The following is a 26867-nucleotide window of genomic DNA, read 5'->3' on the forward strand; positions in this document are numbered from 1 at the left end:
CTGGCAGTGCTTTCCTTCCAAAGGTTATCTTAATTATTCTCTGTAAATATACCTAGTTATTTACATGTCTCTCCCATTAAAATGTACATTCCTTAAAGGCAGAGACTGGTTTTACTTTTATATTCACAGTGATTAACTCAATGCCTGGCACAAAGCAAGCACTTATTAAATGCTTATTGACTGGCCAGCTTCATAGCACAATGGATAAGAGTGCCAGATCTGAAGCCAGGAAGATTCATCTACATGAATTCAAATCTGGCCTCAGACACTAGCTGTGTGATCCTGGACAAGTCACTCAGTTGTTTCCCCATCCATAAAATGAGCTGGAGAAGAAAATGGCAAACCACTCCAGTGTCATTGCTAAGAAACCCCAAATAGGATCATAAAAATTCAGCCACAATTGAAAAACAACTGAACAACAAAAGGCAGAAATAATGTCTCAGAGTACAAGAGTGGTCACCTTAGAACTCCTGCTCATCTTTGTCTTTCCCTAAACTGAAGCTTATGTAGCCCTATATATATTATATTTCAGCTAATATAGCCCTAAATAAATATTGTCAGTCAGTTTATTCCACAATCTACAGAACTGGAGTCCTCACGACCCACTAAAGATTGAATAATTTGGTTTGTTTTTGCAGCATTTGGGTTTAAATGACTTGCCCAGAGTCACACAGCTAGCAAATGTTAAGTGTCTCAGGCTGAATTTGAACTCAGATCTTCCTGACTCCAGGGTGAGTGCTCTATCCACTGAGCCATCTAGCTCTCCTCATCCCAGTAAAGATTCTAAATGTTATAAGATGCCAAGAAATTACTTCCTGGTTTGTAAATGTTTTCCTGATTTTACAGTCCAACATCTGTCCCTAAGAAACACTGTGCACTATTTATTCCTTATGGACAAAGCACTGCCTCTTCCCACTCCCTCTCAGCATGTCGTCACCAACAAATATAACATACTGTCCGTACTAAACTCTCACAGTTTCCGTGGCACATTTTTAATCAGATAAGATAATGGCTGTGAAATCATGCTGAAAACTGTAAGCACTATACAAATGCAAGGAATTATTATTAATCCCAGATTGGCTTCTTAAACCACCAAGCATCTGTGTCCATAATCCCATAAATATGGGTTTGTTTAAATGTTACTCTGAGCCAAACACAAATAGGCGAATTTACTGGGGAAAACAAAGTGGATTAGAGCAGTGGCCACTTTCTTACCTGCAAAAGGCAATTCAATGGCATCATTCCAGTCACCAATGAAAACTCAGTATTAGCTCAATAAGGACAGTCTTCTTCTGCAGGACAGGTAGCCTCCTTTTTCAGCTGTTATTCCCTTCTCTCCTCGAAATTTCACCTTTCCCCACCACCAGCACACACAAAGGTTTTTACTGAGTCAGTTGTCTATCCATTCATGAACCACCAAGCAGATATGCAATTTTGTCTGCTGCTCATCATTTATCTTAAATTTTATTTTTATAGAATATTATTTTTCTAGTTACGTGTAAAGATGGTTTTCAACTTTAATTTTTGAAACATTTTGAGTTCCAAATTTTTTTTCTCTCTCTCCCTTACATCTTAGTTCCCAATGCTAGCAAGCAATCTGACATAGGTTAATGTGTACATTCATTTTTAACATATTTTCATATGAGTCATAATGGGCAAGAAAAATCAAAATGAAGGGCACCATTATGTTCCCTTCTGCAAATGCCAGCCAAACCCCTGCAACTTTTCATGTGCTCCCACAAACTCCTAGAGATTAGCAGAGTATATAGCCACCTCCTCCACTTTGATCATATTTAAGAAAAATAACCCTGGCCATTGTCTGGCACACTAAAGGGAATTATTTTAAAAGAATAACATTTTCTCTCCCCTACTCCTTCCCCCAAAATGCACCTTTTATTTCATTGCTGTAAGGAACTATTCTACCAAAGTAGAGCTGAGATTTAAAGTCTTATTTAGTTGTCTGAGGCATTGAGAGGTTAAATGATTTGCCTGGGGTCACAAAGACAGTATTTGTCAGAGGTGGATATTAAATCCACGACTTCAAGTATGATTCTCTATGTACTTACTAGATTACATTGCTGGTTTTAGGAGTCATTGATTACTCATATTAATGCTTTCACACAGATGCCATGTGATAGAGCTAGGGTTCCTAACAACTCTATGATTTGTATTGACAAATTCTGGGCCCTAGGAGCTCATCTTGATCCTAGTCATTTAACATAAACTAGCCTTGCTATCCCAAAGGAAGACCAGGCCAACTCCTCATATGGATGGGCTGTCACTTCATAGATCCTAGAGATTGACAGGCAAAATAAAAAGAAAGAGGCACAGGTCCAAAAGAGATGAGAAGCAAGGGTAGAAATCAACAGATACAATGATAGAAATGAGAGAGAGAGAGAGAGAGAGAGAGAGAGAGAGAGAGAGAGAGAGAGAGAGAGAGAGAGAGAGAGAGAGAGAGAGAGAGAGAGAGAGAAGAAAGATTGACAGAGGAAGAGGCAGACACATAAAGTGGCAGGTTCATGCAGTGAAACAGAATCATACAGAATGACAGAGAAAGAGGTGTTCATAAAACAGTGTATTCCCTGAAAGCTTTCTGGGTTACATACTTGCTGGCACTGAGAATTCTTGACCTGAAGGGCCCCCTTAATTATGAGTTTTTTCTCATGAGTCACCAGAAACCTCTTTCTCTCTGCCCAATACACACACACACACACACAAGCATAGCTGCCTCTTCCTTAGAAGCTCCCTTAACAGAGAATGCTGCCTGTAGAGAGCCCAAATGGAAAAACTCCCACCCAAAGCCCTTCCTAGAAATCCTGACTCAGGCTTGAAATCATTCTCCCTGTCAAATCCCTAAACCTAGCACTTTCCCCTCTCTCTCGGAGCCATGCAGAAGCAAGCCTCTGTTCTGGTGAATAAGAAAAAAGTTTGGTTCCAAATGACCACCAAACCTCCTTCAAGTCAAGATCACTACAAATCTTAGTGTCCCAAAGAGGGAAGACAACCCTTCAAAAGCACTACTGCTTGCTTAACTTCAGTCTGTGAAGGAAGAGATCAATCTACTCAAAGAGGAGTGAATAACTTCTCAGGGACTCATTTTTTTTTTATGAATGAACCCAACAAATACATAAATATACACTGTTTGCAGAACACAGTACTGAGGGCTAGAGGAAAGACAGACAGCCCTAGGGAACTTGATTTTCCCAAAGGCCCTAGGATTAGACAGCCTTATTCAACCTACAGGGTTTCCTTAGCTTTCAGAAGGAGGAAGGGGCACTGAGCCCCCTGGAAAAAAAATTTCTATTCTAGTTTGTAGTGAAGAAAAGACAGGAGCAGTCAGAGAAATTGCAGAAAGAAGAGTCAAAATGGTAGATCTGAAAGGGACCTTAGAAATCACCTAGTCTAACCCCAACATTTTACTAATGAAATTTGCCTTGCCCTAGATGAGTTAAATGACAAATGGGGATTGGAAGTGATGCTTGACTACAGTCCAATGCTCTTTCCATCACACTAAGCAGCCTGCCCCCGATTATCTCCTCCCACTCCTCAACAGTGGCAACCAAACTCTTTCTTTTTAAACAAGACTCTTAAAATTTTTTAATTTATGAAATAACTAGCATTTCCATAACAAAGTAGAATAAGAAGATTTTACACAAAAACTGCAAATCTATTATGTATAACTTGCTGTTCTCCTTTTAAATACATAATATCGTGCAACATTTCTCCTCCCCTAAGGGAGGGGAAATTATATACATGTGCATATACATATATACACAGAACATATGTATATACACACATGGAAAATCGGTCCATGTACACTTCTATTTATCAGTTCTTTCTCTGAATGCAGATTACCTCTTCATAGGAATTTTGTAGTTAATTGTGTATTTAAAATAGCCAAATTACTCTGTGCAAACACTGGGAAGTAGGGAGTGAGGAGGATTATAAAATTGGAAGATGGAATAAGGAGGAAGGCTTTAAGAAACTGAGGCAGAGAAATGGAAAGGTTGGGAGAAAGCTGCCTTGGATCTCAAAATGTTCTCCAGTCCCTAAATTTCTTTCCAAAGACATGGCACTTGCGTGTTGCTAGGGAGATGTAGCACCATCTTGCAGAAAGAGCAGGGGATATTTGTTAGAGGACCTGAGTTCTGTTACTGTGTGTGGACACACCCTGCATTGATTGCCTCTGGGAAGGAAGTTGGACTAACTCAGGGATTAACTTTTTTTTCCAGTCATAGACTCCTTTGACAATCTAATAAAGACTATAGGGCCCTTCCTATAATAATATTGTCAAATACATAAAATGCATAAGAAAATCAATTATACTGAAATTCAGTCTTACATATATATGTATATGATATGTTTGCATATATATTATGTGTATGTCTTTAAATTTACAAACCTCAGGTTCCAAACTGCTGAACCAGAAGAGCCCCTGCACGATTTCCAAATCCCCCTTTTAGCTTTAAATCATTCAGTTCTATAGTAACTGGCACTTGGCTGACTCCGCTTCCTTTCCGCAACAAAACCCTCTCGGGGACAGCCTCGGGGTGATCTCAGGGAGATCCCCACTTCCCACCCACATCAAAGAAGCAGGGCTCCGCCCGTACGCTGCCAGCGGCAGCCCGCTCGCGGATGCCCAGGACCACCCCGGGCCTGGCATTGCCCACCTCGGGCACTGACTGGAGTCTCCGGCTTTGGGAAGAGGTGGGAGTTAGGGGCGGAAGGCGAAGCCGGAGAGAGCGGGGGCTGGCAGTGCTTGCCCGCAGATACCCACGCAGTCCGCTCCGAGCCTCCGAGTTTCCATCCCCCCCACCCCGCACGGCCCCCGGGCCACCGAGCCGGCTGCAGGCTGCTCTCCGCTGCAAGTTACTCTCTCTGGGGACTCCAGATAGAGATCAGCCCTCAGGCTAAAGCCGACGGAGATCCGCTCCACATGCTCCCTCGTCCCACGTGCGTCCCGGATAGCAGCGCTTTAGGGATGCCGCTCGCAACGCCCCCTTCCCTCCTCCCCGAGACCCCTGCCCCCCACTCACGGGTGACTATCATCTTGTCCCCGTCCCGAAAGGGCCAGCCACATCCGCCACCCCTACTCCGTAGGCTGAAGAAAAACTGCGCGCCGCCCCGCCTGGAGCTCTCCAAACTGACTCGGCCGCCCCCTTGGCCAACCAGAAAAGAGGGAGAGGCAGGGGGTGGGGCCGGTCTGCGTCCGCGCCTCCAGCTTTCGACCACTCCCCTTTCCCCTGCTCTTCTACCTGCCCCGCCCCCACCCCCATCTCCGGTTCTTCGGGCCCGACGCCCAGACTGGGCGGGGCAGGTGCTGACCGAGATCCCGGAGCAGCTGGGAGCCCGCCGAGCCCAGGCCAGCCCAGCCTAGCGGACTCCAAGAGTGGAGGATGTGGCCCTCACACTTCCCTCCACCTTCTTCCTTCCCCTCAGCAAGCGCCTGCGGCCCAGGCGCTGGCCCTCAAACGGCAGAACCTCGAAATGAGAAGCTCCTTAGGGCGCGTCTGGTCCAGCCGAGCACCACCCGACCGGGCAATCATCTGCACACGAAGTGGAGCTCTCAGCACCCCCGGGAGCCCCTCGTCCTTAACAGCTCACTGTCTGCAAGCCAGTTCCACTCCTGGTCAGCTCTGGATGTTCTAAAGTTGTTCTCATGTCCAAATTCTCCAGTCACAACAGTGTCTGTCCGTTATTCCCAGGCTTGTTCTTAGGGATCAACATAAAGTGATGGAGTCCACGGGATTACCCTCCAAATATTTGATTCAATCAGTGACCACGCAGGAAAGCAGGACAAATTCATGCACTTCTCTAATAACTCTGCTCATGCACATATGGCAGATATCCCTTAAAAAAGAAAAAAAAAAGCGGCTTCCCCTTTAAAAAGCAGATATATTAATTGTTGCTCAGCCACGGGACCCGCAAATTAGCTTCCCACAAAGACTGACAACTGTCCAGAGAGTACTAACCCCTTTTAGGATCAGTCCGTCCCAAGAAGCCCGGCCTTCCCAAGTAAAATGTTCGAGGAGTCAGGTATTACCTTCTTCCTTCCATGGAGAAGAGCTCCTCCCCAGCTCCCCAAGCCCTATTCTCACTCCCTCTTCAGTTTCCCATCTCCTCTCAATAATTATAAACCTGAATCCCTCTGCTGAGATAGGTTGCTAAGGAGAGGGAGAAAACGAGGAACAACCTTCTCTCCACTTTCTTCTGAGGCAAACAAAACATTCTTTAGAACAAATTTTAAAGCCCCAAAGTCAAATGAACTGGATTTTAAGCTTGGTTATGTTACGCAATATAATCTTAAGTGGCAGCTAGAGGCATAACGGGTACATGAAAGAAAGGCTCGGCTTCATAAATTCACATGGGGTCACAGACTTAGCTGGGTGACCCTGGGCTAGTCATCAATCCTGTTGGTCTCAGTTTCCTCTTCGTCAAGTGAGCTGGAAAAGGAAATGGTAAACCACTCCAGCATCTTTGCCAAAAAGCATCCCAAATGGGGTCATGAAGAATAGGACATGATTGAACAACAACCAGTACCATCACTTTGAGTTGACTTTAGATTTAAGAAAATCATTGATGCTTTTTGTCTTTATGTGACAGTGATTTCTCATCCCTATGCCTAAATTGAACCCACCTTGTTGGAAAGAAAAAAATAAACAAAAACAACAGATACAGGAACCTTGCTTGACAAAGTATGTAAATATTCTTCTCTAGTAATCCCTTACCTGAAGGAGGAGGTGTTTTTTGATATATCTTCTCCAGGACCGATTTGTTTTTCTGATCAAATCACCTCATCTTTTTAGGCCTCTGCCATATATAATAAGCCTAACATAATTTTGAGCACATAATAAATGTTCAATAAGGCTTATCAAATTACATGTTATTTTGCTGATTTTTAAAAAATGTGGTAACATTTGAACGCCCTCTGTCTGGATTCCCACCTCCTGATACTCCTTTTTATCAGTTGTATGAGGGAATTTCTTTTTCATTTATTTTTATATATTTTAACATTCTTTTTTTTTTTAATGAGTTCCAAATTCTCTCCCTCCTACTCCTCCCCCATCCATTGAGAGGGCAAGTAATTTGATCTCAATTATACATGTAAAGTCATGTAATACACATTTCTATATTAACCATGTTGCAAAACAACAACAATGATAAAAAGCAAGAAATATGTAGAAAGATTTAAAAAATGGCTCAATCTGAATTCCTTAGATCCCTCTCTGGAGACAGATAACATTTTGCATCATGGGTCCTTTGGAATTTTCTTGGATCATTGTATTAGTCAGAGTAACTAAGTCTTTCACAATTGATCATTGTTACAATATTGTTGTTACTGTGTAAAGTATTCTCCTGGTTCTTTTCACTTCACTTTGTATCAGTTCACATAAGTCTTTCAAAATTTTAATTTTTTTCTCCAATTACATGTAAAAATAGTTTTAATGTCCTTTTCTCAAATTTTGAGTTTTGAATTATCTCCCTTCCTCCCTCCCTCCCTCCCCTTCATTAAGAAGGCAAGTATTTTGACATAGGTTATACATGTATAGTCATACAAAACACGTTTCCATGTAAGTTTGCTATGAAAGAAAACACAGAAAAAAAAAACTTAAGAAGAATAAATAAAGGAAAAAGTATCCTCAAGCTGCATGCAGGTTCCACTAGTTCTTTCTCTGGAGATGGAAGCACTTTCATCATGTCCTGTAGAATTGTCTTGGATCATGTATTTCTGAGAATAGCTAGGTTATTCACATTGAATCATGATACAATATTCCTGTGAGTGTGAAATTCTGCTGATTTCACTTTGCATCATTTCGTGTAAATCTTTCCAGGTTTTTCTGAAAGGATCCTGCTCATCATTTCTTATAGCATAATAGTATTCCATCACTATCATATGCAATAACTTGTCCAGCCATTCCCTAATTGATGGAAATCTCTTCAATTACCAATTATTGTCTACCAGTAAAAGAGCCGCTATAAATATTTTGTACAAATAGATTCTTTTCCTTTTTTTTTCTTTTTTTTTAATCTCTTTGAGATACAGGCCTGGTAGTGGTATTGTTTGGTTAAAAGGTATGTATGGTTTTATAACCCTTTGCTTGTTAAGTTTTTAATGAAGGAACTTCTTAAGGATAATCTAACAGCCTCTGAACTCTCAGTCCACTACTTCTCCCCAGATAAGATCCTTGATCTGTCTGTACTATGCTTGTATCAACTCTGGGAAAAGGCCAGCTCCAGAGTCAGGCCTTGGTAAGGGCTTATCCATGCTTTACATTGAAAAAATCAAATAGCCTGCCATTAGAGGTAACGAGTCCCCCACTACTAAAGGCATTCAAGGGGAGAGTAAATGTCTGGAATATTACAGAAGTCCAGGCATGAGGACATGAGGGTTTGCACCAGGATCTTGGTAGTGTCAGGGAAAGAAGAGAATAATATATGATAGATGTTATTATGGCAAAATCAGTAGGATTTGGTAATAAATTGGATATGGACTTGCAAAAGACAGTGAGAAATTCAGGATAATGCCTAGTTTGCAAAACTGGATGACTAGAAGATTGGTGGTTATTTCCTCCCCTGTACTCTCAACATATTCCTATTTAGGGATAGTTCTAGAGTCATATTCTACATATTCTATGATACAACTATTATTTTTTCTAAAATTGGGAAAGCTACATTCAGCTTCAGCGAAACCTCAAAAGTCGGACTGATAACCTGAATTGATTTTTACTTTTTTAGCAAAGGGTGTTTTTTATTGTTTTATTTATTTAATTTTTAAAATAGCAAACTCTCCCTCAAGCCTTATTCTTTCTAGATATACATGTCCCTAATTCTTCTCAATCATGTACCATCCGTGCCATGGGGACATGATGTGTATGTTATTTATGGACTTTTTCTTGCTCAATATTCCTTCAAAAGTATTAATTGTATTTATATCAGGGTGAGACTCCCGGACAGCAATAGGGGATGTGCTATAAAGGGAACCTTCCTTGTCTTTACTTTTGTAGGGACACATCCTTTTTCTTTTGATGAAATTGAGAGACAGACAGACAGACAGAGACACAGACAGAGACAGAGACAGAGACAGATAGAGACAGAGAGAGAGAGAGAGGGAGAGAGAGAGAGAGAGAGAGAGAGAGAGAGAGAGAGAGAGAGAGAGAGAGAGAGAGAGAGAGAGAGAGAGAGAGAGAGAGGAGAAAGGGAAGAAAGGAAGGAAGAGGAAAGAAGGGAAAGAGAGAGACAGGGACAAGGAAAAGGACAAGGAGAGGGAAAGGAATAGGGACAGGACAGGGAGAGAGTATCAGAGATACACCACCATTTTCCAAGTCACCCTGGTTTACAATCTAATTCCTCTCAACTGCCCATGTCCAATCCGTTGCCAAGTCCTGTTAATTTAATCTTCATAACATTACACACACACACACACACACATACACACATATTTTTTTTCCCTCGCCTGACACTGCTACAACTCTGACACTGGTCTTCAATTCCTGATGCCTAGACTAGTGTTGTAACAGCCTCCTGGTTGATCTGTCTGCCACAAGTCTCTCCCCACTCCAATACATCCTAAAATAGCACCCCTCTCTCTCAAATTCCAATGACTCCCTATTACCTCCAGAGTCAAATACAAAATTTTCCATTTGAATTCAAGACCCCCCAAAGCTTGACCCTCTTCTACCTTTCCAATCTTACATCTGTCACCTGGACATGTACACTTCAATTCAGTGGCATTGTTATTCCTCCCATCTCCTGATTCAGAGCATTTCCACCAACTGTTCCCCATCCACGGAATTCTCTTCCTCTTCATCTCTGCCTTCAGATTTCCCTGGTCTCCTTCAACTCCCTTCTAAAATCCTATCTTTTACAGAATGTCTTTCCCAAGTCCCTTTATTTCTAATGACTCCTCTCTGTTTTAAGCAGTTGTTTTCATGTTGTCTTATCAGATTTTAAGCTCTTTTGCCTTTTTTTGGTGTTCCCTGTTCTTAGCACAATGCTTGGCACATAGTAAGTGCTTAATATCTTATTGTTGTCTGACTGATCTGAACTGAACCTTAAAATTAAGTATGAAAGTGAGGGAGGAAGTACGGGAAGTGAAGGAGGAGATAGAAGCATATAACTTGTGCAAAATCTGGTAGTCAGAAATAAAATATCAAGTTAGAGGAACAGATAGTCAACTAATCAGGGTAGAAGTTAGATTTTGTGACTAATAGTAGCATGAAATGAAACTAGCATTACAGTAAGGGGCCTTTAGATTCCTTTGAGAAATTAGTAAGAAAGAAGCTTGAAAGCAAAAGAGCATGAAGTTCAAATCTAATCACTTCATTTTATAGATGCAGAAACTGAGTCCCAGAAAAGTGAAATATCTTACTCAAGATCACAAAGGGAGTAAGCAGCACAGTAATCTTTTGCATGTTACAACTCAAAGTCTGGCTCTGAATGTCAAAAGCTAACTGACTTTTTTTCTTTCTCTTCCTAGCCTAGATAAATATTTCTATTTTTTTTTCCTGTAAGCATTTTGAGGGATAGGACTTTAAAATTTTTGCCTTTGGGTTTTTAGGGTCTGCTTCAGTGGCAAATTTAATATTCATTGAATTGAGGGGGGAACCACCGAAAATCCAAAGTAAAGAGTTCAAATTTTATCCTTGAACCAAAGAGAGTCTCCTGAAGAAGGGGACATATTTCAGCAGTGTGAAGGATAAATTGAAGAGAATGGAGAATTGGTGTAGGTAGGAGTATATTATAGTGCTTTAGAGTTCAAGTTTCCCTTGGGCTGCCAACATTAAAGTCATGGTGGGAAAGGATATAGAAGTACAGGAACAGAGAAAGAGACTATGAAAGAGAAATAGTTCGATGAATAGAATACAGAGAAATTGAGCTCTGGACGTGCCATATGTCTTATTTACACATGCAAATTTCAATATATAATAGCTCACATTTTATATAGTTTTAAGGTTTATAATCCCTTTACAAATTACATTTTATTTTATCCTCACATTCTAGGAGGTAGGTGCTATTATTATCCCTCTCTTACAGATAAAGAAACCAAGGCAAAGAGAAATTATGTGACTTGTCCAGTGTCACACAATTAGTAAGTGACTGGGGCAGGACAATAATGATAATAATAGTCATAGTCACAATCATAATAGCATTTATGTAGCACTTGAAGGTTGTAAAGTCAGGTCTTCCTAACTGTTACTCCTTATGAAACTTTTGGAAAGTCACTTAAACTTTTTATACCTCAATTTCCTCATCTGTAAAATGGGAAGTTTGAAGAAGGAGGCCACTAAGGTCCTTTCAAGCTTCTATGACATCTGAACTTTCTTTGACATGCATCCTGAGGCAACCAGTCTGAATTGATTCTCATTCCTCCTCAGATAACATGTCAGACCAAGCCCCAGACATCTCAGAGCCCAGAGGAGCCAGGTTTCTTTAATAGGTGCCCAAATTCACCAGGAACTAGGTGGCACAGTGAGAAAAACCCAAGACCTGCAGTCAAATACTTGCTAACTATATGACCGTGAACAAGTCACCTGTTTGCCTCAATTTCCTCATTTGTAAAATGAGCTGGAAAAGGAAAGGGCAAACCACTCTGGTGTGTTTACCAAGAAAACTGCAAATGGAGTCACAGTCAGACATGACTGAAATGACTGAACAACAGCAGAGTCAACATTCCATTCTCTCACCGAGGCTGTGCTCTTAGCAGGCAGGTGCCAGCATTTGCTTAGGAACAAGGTAAGTGGGGCATGAATATGTCACTGAGCAACCGTTGCCAGGTTTTCATACAACATACCAATGCCATCCCTCCCCCCCCAAAAAAAAAAAAAACCCTTCTCCCCAGCCAAGGAGAGAAAGAAGCCCAGACCTTGATAAGCATCATCAACTCAACCCCTCCTTTGTCAGAGACAGCTGCACCCTTCTTCATAGGTGAGGGTATTGCAACAATTTCTCCAGATCATCAGAGATTGAGAATACTTTCACTTTGCAACTTGCCTGTGATTTGCTAGGGAAACTATCTGTAAGAAGTCTTTTTGTGATGTTGGGGATCTGCTTGATCACCTATTAATTTGATTATTAATATGGTCAATTATACTAATAGTTTTCCTAATATTAAACCAGCCCTGCATTCCTGGTATAAATCCTACTTGATCATAGTGTATTATCCTGGGGATGATTTTCTGAAGTCTTTTTGCTAATATCTTATTTAAGATTTTAGCATCAATATTCATTAAGGAGATTGGTCTATAATTTTCTTTCTCAGTTTTCGATCTACCTGGTTTTATCAGTACCATGTCTGTGTCATAAAAGGAGTTTGGTAGGACTCCTTCATCCCCTATTTTTTCAAATAGTTTATATAACATTGGGGCTAATTGTTCTTTAAAAGTTTGGTAGAATTCACATGTGAATCCATCTGGTCCTGGGGATTTTTTCCTGGGGAGTTGATTAATAGCTTGTTCTATTTCTTTTTCTGAAATGGGACTATTTATCTGCTTGATCACCTAATTAATGGATACAAAAATGATTGATGGGGAAAATGGCTCTTGAATCAGATCTGATTTCAAACCCCACATCTGCTACTTCCTATATGATCTTAAAGCCAATCTTGACTGCAGTTTGATCATCTGTAAAGTAAGGGAATGAGATTATGTGGGCTCAGAGATTTTTTTTCTAGTGCTTGATACATGAGCAAAGTAGATGTTTCATAAATGCTTGTTGATCGATTCACAGAATTGTTTAGGATGTGAGAGTTCACCTCAGATCTCAACCAAGACTTTAATATAACCACAAAACTAAACTGTGACTCAAGAACAGAGAGTATAATAGGAAAAGGGTCATCCCTGATTTCCCTTTAAAGATGATTTCCCTATAGAGATCCAGAATCTCAGTGAGATAAAGCATCCAACTGTTTTAGAGGTTGCTTTCCTGCCTTCCTCTAGGGCTGGCCCTTTCCTCCAGAGAGCAGTCTGGAGCCCCGGACCCTGCCCACACTCGGCTGTGGCCCATTGGTGAATCGTTTTCATTCCTTTCCCATGATGCTATTGCCTAGGAGAGTAATAGGAGACTGGGAGAAGGAGGTCCCTGACCCCTGAAGGAATGCACCAGGCTGAGGAATCCCCACTTCTGTTTCTGTCTGATTGGTCTTTTAGCTTCTCAGAATACAAAGAGGAAACTTTCCCTTTTGCTTAACGCTCTTGTTCCAAATAGTTCCTTAACTTTCTTTTCCTCATCCTTAATCTTCTCTAAACTCCCCTGAATCTAGACAAGAGATTTTTGACCTTTTTGAGTATATGGCACAAACCTCTTCACCAGCATGACAAAGCCTATGGACCCTGTCTCAGAATGTTTTTAAGTGTCCAAAATAAGAGAGTTAGCAAAATATTTAGGTTAGTCTTTTTTTTTTTTAACATAGGAACTATTTCGTATTTTATTTTTGTAATCTCAGTAAAATTATACTTGGCACATAGCAGTGACTTAATAATGCTTGTTGATTGATTAATTACATATTCTCATGGTGGACACTTCAAGGCAAGATAGTCAAGCATACAATCAATTAATGGTTCTTGTATTTAAGATGCGTAATAAAACCAACCTCAGTATATAGTTTAGTCTTAAGTATCTTTTCTTTTTTTATTTTTTAACTTCAATTGTCAGTTCCAAATTCTTTCCCTCTCTATCCAAAAGAAGGCAATAATCAGAATATTTTTTTAATTCTTCCTCCCTCATATTAAGAATTCTGATATTGGACTTGGAAATATTTATGTCCAGACACCGGCCTTGATTTCTGAAAAGAGAAACAAAATGAGTAGGCTAGATGTAGTCTGTGCAGAGAGGATATCAATATGCCATTACTACAAAAGGCTCAACCTACTTCTACCTCTACATCTCCTGCAGTCAAAAGGCTCTAGGACTGTGCACAACATGGGAGAGCAGCATGGGTGGACTTTTTCCAAAGCATATCTGTGGCTAACTAGAGGAAAGTCTCTAAAACAAATACATTAGCCTGGCTCTTGACTTTTTCATGAGAAGAGGATCTAGCCTCCATTTCAGTGATTTAAGGAAGAGAGTAGATGTTTTCTCAATAAATACTTCACTGTGCCCAATATTCTGGAGCTCACCAGGAACTAGGTAGCACAGTGAATAAAACATCAAGCCTACAGGCAACAAGGCTTGAATTCAAATCTAGCCTCAAATACTTAGAAAGTATATGATCCTGGGCAAGGACCCGGAGTCAGAGAATCTGGGTTCAAATTTGAGTTTACTATATGATCTTGAGCAAGTAATTGGTCCTCCCTTAGTTTCATCATTTGTAAAGAAAAAAAAGATCTGATTAGGTAAAATGAGCTCTGAAATCCCTTTTCATTCTAAATCTGTGATCCTGTGAATTATGGAAATATGTTTATGGGAGATTCTGTTAAGCCAAGCCATCATCCATTTCAACTTTCAGCCACAAAAAATGACACAGTAATGTTAGCCTTGCTCAAGCTTCCCAAGTTAGTGGGATATTAACAAAGAGCAAACCCTCCCTCATCTCTCAGTAACCCTTGACTCAGAGAGCTCACATTGTAAGGAATGGAATTCTAGGAGAAGCCGGATCTCCCTGCCCAGATCCCACCCTCCTGCTAGTGTTTACACACCAGCCCCAATCTGAACAGTGATCTCTGAAGATGGAGCTCCAGCCAGAAATTGGTCCTTAGTGACCTTGGCTTCCCAGGAGCAGTTACATCATTCAACCCCCTTGAGAGGACAACCCTAGTTGAGGGTCCTGGTGGGAGGTATTGAGATGATTAATTTGTCCTTCCCACAAAAGATGGAGTAAAATATCTTCCCTTTTCTTCCAGTAAGTAATGCTAAGAATTTTTTTTTTCATCCCCTCCCCAAACTTCATTACTCTGCTCACTGGGATGTTCTCTTCCTGTTCCCAATATTAGGAATTGGTTGGTGTAAGGATTGGAATTCAGGAAAGAATAATGCTAAATGACTTCAATTATGCCCTTCGGTGAACTGGAGGACCTTGGGCAGGTCAATTAACTCCCTTAGGGTTCGGTGCACCTTGATCAATTAAGCCCTTTGGGTTCTGTTTTCTCAACTGCAAAATAAGAGGATTGTACTAGATCAGAGATATTAAATACTCATGGTCCTCCAAATACTCCTGAGTGCAGCCTGACTCAGATTAGAATGTAATTGGGGAAATTTTTTGGCATTTATTCATTTGAACTTTAATATAAAAAGACAAATTTCTACATACACAGCACAGCATAAGGAAATATAGTTTAGAACAAAAATACAATAGAATATAATGCTAAAATATGTTTTTCTAAGTCAGTTATGTGTCCACAGGGATCCTTATTTAGGGTTTAGTGTTCCTGCTTCTGTTTGACTTTGACACCAGTGGACTAGATGACCTTTTTGAGGATTCTTCCAACAATAACAAAAAATTAAACAATTGTATAATAATTGTCCTAGAATATCAATTTTCATAGAATATTCATATTATCATATGTAGGTCTAAGGCTATAGGATCCACAGATTTCAGGTTGAATTTGATTTTCTGTTCTGCAGAAGTCAGTCAATAAATATTCAGTAAGTATCTATTACGTGTCAGGTACTGTGCTAAGTGCTGGGGATTCAAAGAAAGGAAAAAATTACTCACTATTATCAAGGAGCTCAGTTTAATAAAGAAGACAGCTTGCAAACAACTATTGACAAACAAGATATATCCAGAAAAATTGGAAATAACCAACAGAGGGATGGCACTAACATCAAGGGGGAAACAGGAGAGACTTCTTGTAGAAGGTGGAATTTTACTTGGGTCTTGAAATCAGGAGGCAGAGATGAGAAGGAAGAAGACTCTGTGCACAGGGGGATAACCAGTGGAAATTCCTAGAGTTGGGAGATAGAATGTCTTGTGGAAGGAGCAGCAAATAAGCCAGTACAACTGGATGGGAGAAGTGTTTGTCCTTCATTCTCAAAGATGACCATGACATCGGGGAAGTGATGCTGTGACATGCAGATGAATTGGATTTGAATGACTGTGCAAAGTCACCTACCTCAGTTTCTCCTTTGGAACCACCTGGGCCCAGTGGCTAGAAATGAATCAGGATGACTGGAGATGACTGTAGATGCTGTAAGAGATCTTAGCCTTTTGACTGAGGCAATGCTCATCCAGTGATTAAAGGCTAGATTCAGGTATAAGAAGACTGGGAAGATAGGAGGGGGCCAAGTTACAAAGGCCAAATTTGAATGTCACGGGGTTTTACATTAAATCCTGGAGGGGACAGAAAGTCTTTGGATTTTATTGAATCGGACAGAGATGCACGAGTTATGTGGTCAAACATATACTTTAGGAAAAGCATTTGACACGATGGATTGGAGAGGGAAGAGACTTGTGGCAGGCAGACTAAGTTGAACAAAAACATAATGACATTCTTATCAACTTTGTGGATAACACAAGACTGAGAGGGGTAACTATTAAATTTGAGGATAGAGTCAGAATATTAAATAATCTGGGCAATTTGGAAAAATGAATTAATAATATATCATGTAGAATAATATAATAATATTATTTAACTTCAGTGTTTCAAACTACTTTCTTTTTTTTTAAGTATTTTATTTTCCCAAGTACATACAAAGATAGTTTTCAACATTCACTATTGCAAAACCTTATTTTTCTCTTCCTCCCTCCCCTCTCCCTAGACAGCAAGCAAGCCAATATAGGTTAAGCATGTGCAACTCTTCTAAATATATTTCCATGTTTGTCATGTGCAAGAAAAATCATGTCAAAAAGGAAAAAAGTGAGAAAGAAAAAAAAAGCAAACAAACAACAACAATAATAAATGAAAAATAATACGATTCTTTGATACACATTCAGTCTCCATAATTCTTTCTCTGATGTGGATGGCTCCTTCCATTACAGGAAGATTGGAATTGCTCAACCTACTTTCTAAGAACATAATTTGCCAAGAAATTGACAATTCCTGCGGATAGATAAAGTTTCTTCTTGGAAGCTCCCTTTATCAGTGGAATCATGTTTGTTTTAAGAGAAGATTAGAGACTGACAGTAGAAGGGAAAGAAGACCTCTGTAGAAGAGGATTTCAAGAGAACATTGTACACAGCAACAACAAGATTATGTGATGATTAAATATGGACATGGCTCTTTTCAACAATGAAGTGATTTAGTCCAATTTCAATAAACTTATGATGGAGAGAGCCATCTGCATCCAGGGAGAGGATTACGAGGACTGAATGTGGATCAAAGAATATCATTTTTACATTTGCTGTTGTTGTTTGTTTGCTTGGGTTTTTTTCGTTCTCATGTTTTTCTTTTTTTGATCTGATTTTTCTTGTGCAGCATGATAAATGTGGAATAGAAGAATTCACATGGTTAACATATATTGGATTATTTGCTAACTAGGGGAGGGATGAGAAGAAGGGAGGGAGAAAAAATTGGAACACAAGGTTTGGCAGGGGTGAATGTTGAAAACTTTTTTTGCATATATTTTGAAAATAAAAACTATTATTAAGAAAAAAAAGAATAAGGTTCAAATTCCATCACAGACATTTATTATCTAGTTTCTTTCAATTTTAGAATGTGGAGATGGAGTTGAGAACTTCTTAGGCTCCTTCCAGTTCTAAATCGAGGATGATATTATCCTGTCAATATAGATTGAGAAGGAATCTGGAAGGTCTTCTTGTTTGACTCTCTCATTTTACAAATGAGGACACTAGATAGTATAGTGACTGATCAATAATAAACATTTCACATTTAGATGGCCATTAAAAGTTTACAAAATGTTTTCATCACAACAACACTGTAAGATAGATAGCAAAAGGATTTTTATTTACATTTTGCAAACGTGAGACCAAAACTCACAAAAGCTCAGTGACAAATCCCTAGTTTTTTCAACTCAGGGCTTTCTATTATACCACATTAATCTCTCATGATTGCATTCAAGCCAACAAGAAGACATATAGGAGTAAAATAAAGTCCAAATTATTCTCTAAATCCTTGTGGAAGAAATATGGTCTAACAATAGTCATTTCTGTGAAAAAGATTTAGAGATTATCGAGGCAACAGTTTGACAGAACTGCTAAAAACAAAACCAGAACCTAATTTAATCTCAGGTTATATTCAGGGAAGCAGAGTTTCTAGTCCAAGAAATGTAACAGTTATATTGAACTCTGTGCTAGTTAGGCAATATCTGGACTATTATATTTAGTACTGAGAGCCACATTTCAAGAAGAAGATTGATAAACTAGAATGTGTCCAGAAGAGAGGTAATGAAAACAATGAAAAGTCTGGAAATGACATCATAAGACAAACCATTGAAGCAACTAGAAATATTTTAACTTGGAGAAGTATTAGAGAGGATGTGATAGTAATCTCAAAGATTTGAAGACCAGTCCTGTGGGCAAAAGATAAGATTTACTCCTTACTGTTAGAAATGGTGAAAGTTATAGCATAAAATGGTTCAGAGAAGCAGTTTTCAGCTGTTGGACTAGTGTTGGAAAGGTTTAAATCCAGTATAAGGTGAGGCTTGTGATTAGTAAATGCTAAGGATTAACAACAGGTAGTTAGGTGGTGTGGTGGATAGAATGGAGAGCCTAGAGTCAAGATTAATTTTCCTGAGTTCAAATCTGACCTCAGACACTTACTATCTGTGTGACCCCGGAAAAGTCCCTTTAACCCTGTTTACCTCAGTTTTTTTATCTGTAAAATGGCCTGGAGAAGGAAAAGGCAAATCACTCTAGTACCTTTGCCAAGAAAACCCCAAGTTGGGTAATGAAGAATCAGGTATCACTGAACAGCAACCACAATGACAAAGACAAATTTTTGTTTTATTGGTATGTTTGTTTATTTTTAACTAATAAAAGGATGGAGGGAGAGATAGGACTCTGCAAATTGTAGAAGGTAGACATATTTCCTTCCAGTCCCAAGGTACTTTTACTATAAAAATATTCTAGCATTTTAAGTTGTTCAATGTTAGAAAAACTTCCTTGTAAGGTGAAGAGACTCAGCTTCAAGGAGGGCTTGGGTGGAAACTAGATTAATCTTTAGTCAGGGAGACCGAAAGAGGAATTCCTGTATTAGGTAGGAGGTTGAACTAGACAGCTAGTTTTTAGAAGTTGACTAGATGGCTAGTTCCTAGATCTTCCTTCCAACTCTAAAATGATATTACACTATAAACTCTACAATGGCTTTCTAAATAAAATTCATCTGGTATATGCACATGAATGTGTATGAACAGCTAAATATTTCCTGTATGAGGTCCTGTTGAGTCATTTTTCAGTCATGTCCGACTTTCCATGACCCCATTTGAGATTTTCTTGGCAAAGATACTGGAGTAATTTGTCATCTCTTTCTCTAGCTTATTTTACAGATGAAGATACTGAGGCAAACAGTTAAGGGACTTGCCAAGGATCACACAGCTAGTAAATGTCTGAAGTCAAATTTGAATTCACTAGAGGTTTCCTGACTTTACTCCCATCCCAGCAGGCTATCCACTGCATGGCTTAGCCTGCTCCTATTTCCTGTAAATTCTCAAACATTTATAAGTGTATTTCTAGTCATTTAACTTCTCTGGTCCTCAGACAGCTCTCCAAGACTACAAGTTGCCAAAGACGTGCTGAGTTGTGTTATTGGAGAGATCTTTCTCACCTGGGAGTTTTCTGTCTCAGTTAATAATAGGTCTCGTTTCTGAACTTATCTCTATAGGTGTGCATATATCAATGTGTATATATGTAGAACATGAACTGGTAAAAGAAACTCCTTACTGGGAGCTCCCTGCAGCCAAGAAAACACGAGAGGTGTATATAGTGAGTGTGACTATGGGGTCACATATATGCTTGTAAACACATTTGTGATTGTGGGTCAGACCTGGTCCAGCTCTGTTCCTATCTGCACTCCCTCATCCATACCCCAGATCCCAGATTTCTCCAAAAACTTCCAAGTGGCTGAGGGCCAACAGATAGAGTCATGGCTTATTAAAAACCAGCCCTCAACATACTTTCACTCCCATGTCATTGGAAGAATTCCCACGTAAACTTGTAGCCACCACAAATCCCGCAGATGTGCGGCCGATTTAGCATACCTTCCATCCTCCCCTCCAGACCTTCCTTTCCTCCAAAGACAGCTGCACACAGAAGACCTGGATCAGAGTTGTCCTGTGGCTAGGTGACTAAGCTCTCCTGTCCTGAGCTCGGGATAAGAACCGCGGACTTGTCTCTGCAACCTTTCAATAACAGTTTCAGAAACTGGCTAGCAGATGGGGAGTATCCTAGTAACAAGGGGTAGTTTTGGGGCATCCCCCAAATCCTTCGCAGACCAGAGTAACCCTCTCTGTGTTCATGGACTCAGGACAGCTACTCTAAACCTCAAGTGTCTCTACAACAGACCCTAAAATCCCATTCTGGCTCCATCCGTCCTCCAAAGCTCAGGAGGAGGCAGGGTCCCCAGAAGCCTCCTGTCTATAACTCAGCCAAGTCTTCTGACTTGGATTTGTGTTTTTACAAGTCATTTGGGAAGAATCCCTTGGCCTAATTCCTTAGGCGGTCCTCGAAGGCAGAACACAAGCAAAAAGCACCACTGCAACAATAATCCTCACTAAGAGGAGGAATCTCGGCTAGGAGTGCCAAGGAATACCTCTGCACGATTGGCGCTTACCAATCACCACCTTCACAAGCGACTCTGAGCAACTAGTGTGCCCTGGGGGAGGAGGGGGAAAATGACTAAAGGAGAGACCCTGTCTCCAAAGCCTCCTCAAGCTTTTTTGGGGAGGGAACAGGAAAGTTGGGGGTGAGAGAATCCCTAGCCACTCCTTAGCTTTCTTGGGATTACAGCTCAGCCTCTGCTTTTCTTTTTGACTGGACAGCGCTTGATTCACCCAGTCGTTACCTTTGACTGGACACACAATCTGGGACGTGCTCTGACCAATATATGCAGAAAAGGAGAAGAGCCTTTCTGCTCGGGAGAGTTAATATTCTACTAGGTGTGAGCACTCTAAGGATTGACCTTTATTTTAGAGAATTAAAGGAAAAACCCAAAACCCTCTCAAAATAAAGGTTCTATACCTCTGAGCTATGACTGACTCCGGTGCCTTTTGTAGACTTCTCCACCACCACAGTGCCTTGGGCAGGGTTTTGTCCACAGTGGGTGCTCTGTGTTGATAAGTGACTTCCTCATAAAATGAGCATAAAGAATAACATCTACTTCCCAGAAATATGGCAAGTGTCAAATAAGATAATGTATTGGGAGTTAGTGGGATAGAATGCCAAACCTGAATGAAGGTAGAAAAACCTGGGCTCAAACTCCTCCTCAGAAAGTGTATTAGAAAGGCAGCCAGGTGGAGCAGTAGATAGAGCACCAGCTCTGAAGTCAGGAGGACCTGAGCTAAAAATCTGGTCTCAGACACTTAATACTTCCTGGCTGTGTGACCCTGAGCAAGTCACTTAACCCCAATTGCCTTAGCAAAAAAGAAAGAAAGAAAGAAAGTGTATTATTAGTTGCGTGACCATAAGCAAAATCACTTCTTTCTAAGGCTCAGTACCCACCTCAAAGCGTTCTTCTGAGACTCAGATAATTCTTGTTAAGCATTTTGCAAACTCGAAGGTATCACACTGATGTGAATTATTATGAATTCACTCACTGCCAACTTCTGGTTGCTTCCCTCAGGCGAGGCAAATATGAAGGATGCCTAATGTCTAAAGACAATAGTTCAGCATTTCATCCTTACAGACAATGTCTATGAAGTTCCTTCACACTCACATTCTCTCTCTGCTTGTCTCTCTCTCTCTCTCTCCCTATGTCTGTCTGTCTGTCTGTCTGTCTTCTCTCTTCCTCCCCCTCCATATCTCTCTTTTTCTCTCCCCATACTCTCTCTCTCTTCAAGTCTCTCTGTGTGTCTGCATGTCTCTCTCCCTCCATCTCTCTTTTCCTTTATCTCTTTCCATCTATTTTTCTCCTCTCTCTCTCCATCTGTCTCCATTTTTCTCTCTCCTTCCATTTCTCTCCCTCCATTTCCCCATTTCTCTCTCTCCATCTCTTTACATTTGTTTCTCTCTCTTTCTCTCCATTTCTCTCTCTTCTCTGTGATAAATTTGTAAAGAGTTTTCTTAATGAACACATAGTAGGTACTTAATCAATACTTGTTCCTTTCCCTTTCCCTGTTGACTAGGATAATCTTCAGCATATAATTCCTCTTCTAGACATTCTCCTTCACAGGTAGGATTCACCAGATGGGACTTTGTGATGAAAGAACTAGGCAGAGAGAATGTGGCAGAGTAGAAGGAATTCTGCCCTGTAAATTAGGAAATGTAGGCCCTTGTCTTCATTCTCCTATTATCTGTGTGACCTCGGATATTGCATGCCCCATCTCTAGGTCTCTGCTTGGACAAGCTCATAGAGTCTCTGGGTCTCTCCCCAAGTTTAGGATTCTAGAATGCCTCAAAGTTAAACTCTTTGGCAGTCCCCATAGGTTTAAACTGTCCCATAACTCACCCAGAGTCTCACTAGAGTAAGGAAGTAATTAGAAGGCTGGCAGGTCTGGCCTTCCATAGGCATTGCCAGGGCCTGAATCTCCTAGAGAGGTGGGGTAAAGGGCCACAGGGCAGAAAGCAAGGGAAGGAGCTATATCTTTTTCAGGGAGTACTTGGCATGAACATAAACACACACACATACATACACTCAGTCCAGAGGAATGTGGAGACATATGGGAACACAGGAGGGGCCAGGACAAGGCCCTGAAGCAGAAACTTAAAGTTTGCATCTTTTATAGCTCTCCTACCTAACTCTGTATCAGGATTGTTTTTCACAACATGATGAGGTTTGGAGATATGAGGAGAGAGAATTTTGCAGAGAGGCTACAAAACTTTTGACCCTCCCCACATTCTTTTCTGATATTAAGATCTAAAATAGCTTAGCCATCTTTCCATTCTCCAACCCAAGCCAATTTGTTAAATATGAAACCCTATGCTACATGGTGGGGATACAAAACAAAACAAAATAGAGTCCCTGTCCTTAATAAACTTACATTCTTTTTGGGGGTGGATGGGATGGGTGTAAGAGGAATATGATGTTTAAAAAGATAAAATGTACATGATAAATTGAGGAGATAGAAGAGAACATTAGTAACTAAATCACTTGAGAAAGAAAGCACCTTATCAGAATTCTTTTATGAAAAAAAGATAGTCCTAATATTCAAACCAGGGAAAGATAAAACACTAAAAGAAAACCATTGGCCAATATCATTAGTAAACATTGACAAAAAAATTTGAACAAAATCTTGTCAGACAAACTAGAATGATTTAACCAAGAAGTCATTCATTGTTATCGAGTGATATTTATGCTAGGGATTCAAGGATGATTCAATATTAGGAAAACAATCAACACAATCATATTAAAAACCCAAACATCCAAACCACAATATCTCAATAGATGTAAAACAAGCCTTTGACAAAGTACAACACTCCTTTATGATAAAAACCCTTAAAGCATAGGAATAGAGGATTTTTAAAAATATCATAAAAAGCATGTGTGAATAAAAACAACTTTTCATGGGCAATGGAGGCACATGAAACTTTTTCAACAAATATGAAAGTAAAGGAAAGATGTTTTCTTTCTCCCTTATTATTTGATGTAGTTCTGGAAATTCTTACAAGAACAGTAAGACAGGAAAGAATTAAAGGAATAAAGATAGGTAAAAGGAAATGAAACTATTCCTTGTTTGCTGATGATATGATATTTTACCTGGAAAATTTTAAGGAATCAGCAAAGACACCAATTAAGATAATAGTTTCAGCAAAGTTGTAGGCTACATAATAAATCCTCAAATTTTGACAATATTCCAATATAATAATAAATTCCAAGAAGCAATAATAGAAAGGAAATCCCATTTCAAATAACTACAAAATTCACAAATTCTCTGGATATCAACCTCATAAACCACATAAAAGACTTGGATATATTCATTTAAAAATATTACTTATGTAAATAAAGAACAACATATAACAGGAGGAACATTCAATGCTCAAAGCTAGATCATGCCAATGAAATAAAATGATAGAACTTCCAAAATGAAGGTACACTTTTAATACTATACCAATCAAATTGCCAAGGGAATACTTAATAGTTCTTGATAAAATAATAAAATTTGGAACAAATAATAACAACAACATTTGGAAAACCAAAATGCCTAAAATACCAAGAGATGATTAAAAGAAGTAAGAATAAAGGGGAAATAGATCTTTATGAAGTGTTATATTAACTATATTATATTGTATATATAACCTATATCAAGTTGCTTGCTGTCTTGAGGAGAGGGGAGGTAAGGGAAGAAGGGAGAAAAAAAATTGGAACTCAAAAATCTCAAAAAAATGAATGTTGAAAACTATTTTACATGTAATTGGAAAAATAAAATACTATTGAAATTAACTAATATTATATATATATATATTAACCTACATTATAATGCAGAAGTCATTAAAACCACTTAGTATTGGTTAAAAAATAGAGACATTAACGGAACAGACTAGACAAAGGGGAATCAGAAACAATAGAACAATAGCCTAATGTTTCATAAAATTGAAAATATAAATTACCTAGAGAAGAGACAAAATAGATAACTTTGATTACTCGAAATGAAAAAGCTTCTGCACAGAACAAGCTTAAAATGTCTTTTCTTTAGTATTTGAATCTCCAGTTCTTAGAACAGTGACTGATACAAAATAGGTGCTTAATAAATGTTTATTACCTGATTGATTGCAGAGGAGTGATGATGAAAAAGATTCACCATCTGATTCCTGATGGAGAAATAATGTATTAAAGAAGAAGAATAAGATATATATTTTTGGACTTGACCAATGAAGGAATTGGGGAGGGGAGGGGGAGTGGGACACACACACACACACACACACACACACACACACACACACACACACACACACACAAAATGGGCAATAGCCCAGACAAAGGTCAATGAAGACTTTAATTAAATAGTTACTATGTGAATGAAGAGAAGAAGGCAAATCTAAGATGAGTGGAGGGAATAGGAAGAAGCTTTCCTGGGGTCTTGAGAACTTGCTGATTACTGCATTTTGGATACTTGTGGGGTTCTGGTTCCTCTATCCCTACCTAGCTCTACAAAGTAGTCTGTTTTCATATTATGGCCTATATGCAACGTGGCTTTTTGGGGGGGGAGGGGAGACAACATTCTCCTCTCCTAATTGCTGATCCAGAAAGAACCAAACCTTGTTCATTCACATGGTTCTGGCCAAGGTATCTCAGGCTGAGGGATCCCAAGTCCTGCCATCATGTAAAGTCTCACACTTCAATGAGTCTCTTTCAAGAAAATCTTTTGAAAGAAGAAAAAAATCTAGATGTGTTTCTAGAAATTAAATACAACATGGTAACCCTAAACATCATTCACTTCTTGCTTTTCCCTTTCCCTCTTTCCTTTTCCCTCTCTCTCTTTCTCTACTATATGGCAAGCAAGTTCCCTATCTCTTCACTGATTGATCTGATTCACTGCCTGAACAGCAATACATGAAGGACATAGTCCTTCAACTCATCCATCACCATATAGAGTTAGCCCCAAGCTTATCCGAATAGGTATGTGTCATCTATAGGCTGCTGAATCCACGAGCACTGGATTCTCAATTTATTCATACTAAATGGAATTCAACATCAAATCTGTTATATGGTAGGTATGCTAGGCTAGTAGATATTGGGAATACAAAGAAAGAAAAAACAGAGCCTACCTTCAAGGAGCTTACATTTAAATGGAAATAAATAACATGAGAATATATAGGTAAATGCAAGATTATATCGAAAATAATTTTAAGAGTGAGAAAGTGATAAGAACTGGGGAGGGTAGTACATGGAAAAAGGGAAGGAGACGTACAAAGGTTTCAAGGTAGAGGAAGCATCAGAGATATCAAGGAAAAGAGAAGTAGTAAAAAAAAAGAGAAGAATGAATCTTAAAGACAATTAATTAAAAATTCACAAAATGGATAATGGATAATTAAAAGGGACATAAATGTAAAAATTAAATAATACAAAAAACATTAATTTATTATTATTAATTGCGTTTGAAGGACTGTGTCCTTCAAATATTGCTGTTTAGATTTTTCTCAATTCTTGGTCTCTTCTTCACTTAGAGAAAAAAGGTGAGGAAAGAAAGGGGAGGACAGAAAATGAATGATATTTAAGGATTCCATGCTTTATTTCATTAATTTGAAAATGAATCCCAAAAATCTTGTCATTAGAAGGGGACCTTAGAAGCCATTTAGACTTTTACAGAAGTCCCTCTAATGACAAGGAATTGACAAGACTGTCATTGCTGGATAGCTATGTTTTCACTTCTGGCTCTTTCAACTTCTTTTTATGTGCTTTTCTTCACCTATTTTAATATAATTCCTTGAGGGCAGGGCTTGTCATTCTTTCTACTTATATTTGTATTCCCCAGCACTTGGTACCAAGCTTGGCACCTAATAAATTTAATGAATGCTATTTCACTGACTGAACAGTTAAATAATCTGCCCCTCTCATCCGACCTCCTCCATTCTATCCCAGTGTCATGTTGTTAAATCTGAGTTTATTTTTATCCCTAAAAAACTTCAGTCTTATTATTCTGATCTCATTTTTCTCAACAATAGAGACCAATTTGAACCTTGATCATATGTGTAGTATTCTTTGTGCTTTGGGGTTCGGTCATTTCAGCCATATTCGGCTCTCTGTGACCCCATTTGGGGTTCTCTTGGCAAAGGTACTGAAGTGGTTTGCCATTTCCTTCTCCAGCTCATTTTACAAATGAGGAAACGGAGGCGAAAGGGGTTAAGTGACTTGGCCAGGATGACACAGCTAGAAAATGTCTGA

The 26867-nt window shown here is 39.3% G+C and overlaps 1 protein-coding gene across 7 annotated transcripts in view; it reads right to left on the bottom strand.

The window, feature by feature from the left end:
* The window catches only part of LOC141556983 (rho GTPase-activating protein 7-like), a 110168-nt gene that overhangs the window by 30510 nt on the left and 52791 nt on the right, over window positions 1-26867 (bottom strand). For 2 of the 7 annotated variants that reach the window (XM_074292018.1, XM_074292017.1), the window contains exons 1-2: window positions 5037-5151; window positions 1216-1351 (exon numbers count right to left, since the gene is read on the bottom strand). The exons of 2 other annotated variants lie outside the window; for them this stretch is intronic. Coding sequence is in view for 1 of the 5 variants with exons in the window: in XM_074292016.1 (XP_074148117.1) it covers window positions 5037-5049 (13 nt within the window). In the remaining 4 variants the exon portion in view is untranslated. Of the gene's footprint in view, window positions 1-1215; window positions 1352-5036; window positions 5153-26867 lie in introns of those variants that run through there. 3 more of the 7 variants (XM_074292015.1, XM_074292016.1, XM_074292020.1) reach the window with 3 other exon arrangements.

The sequence above is a fragment of the Sminthopsis crassicaudata genome, chromosome 2 (assembly GCF_048593235.1).
Source record: "Sminthopsis crassicaudata isolate SCR6 chromosome 2, ASM4859323v1, whole genome shotgun sequence".
NCBI lineage: Eukaryota > Metazoa > Chordata > Mammalia > Dasyuromorphia > Dasyuridae > Sminthopsis > Sminthopsis crassicaudata.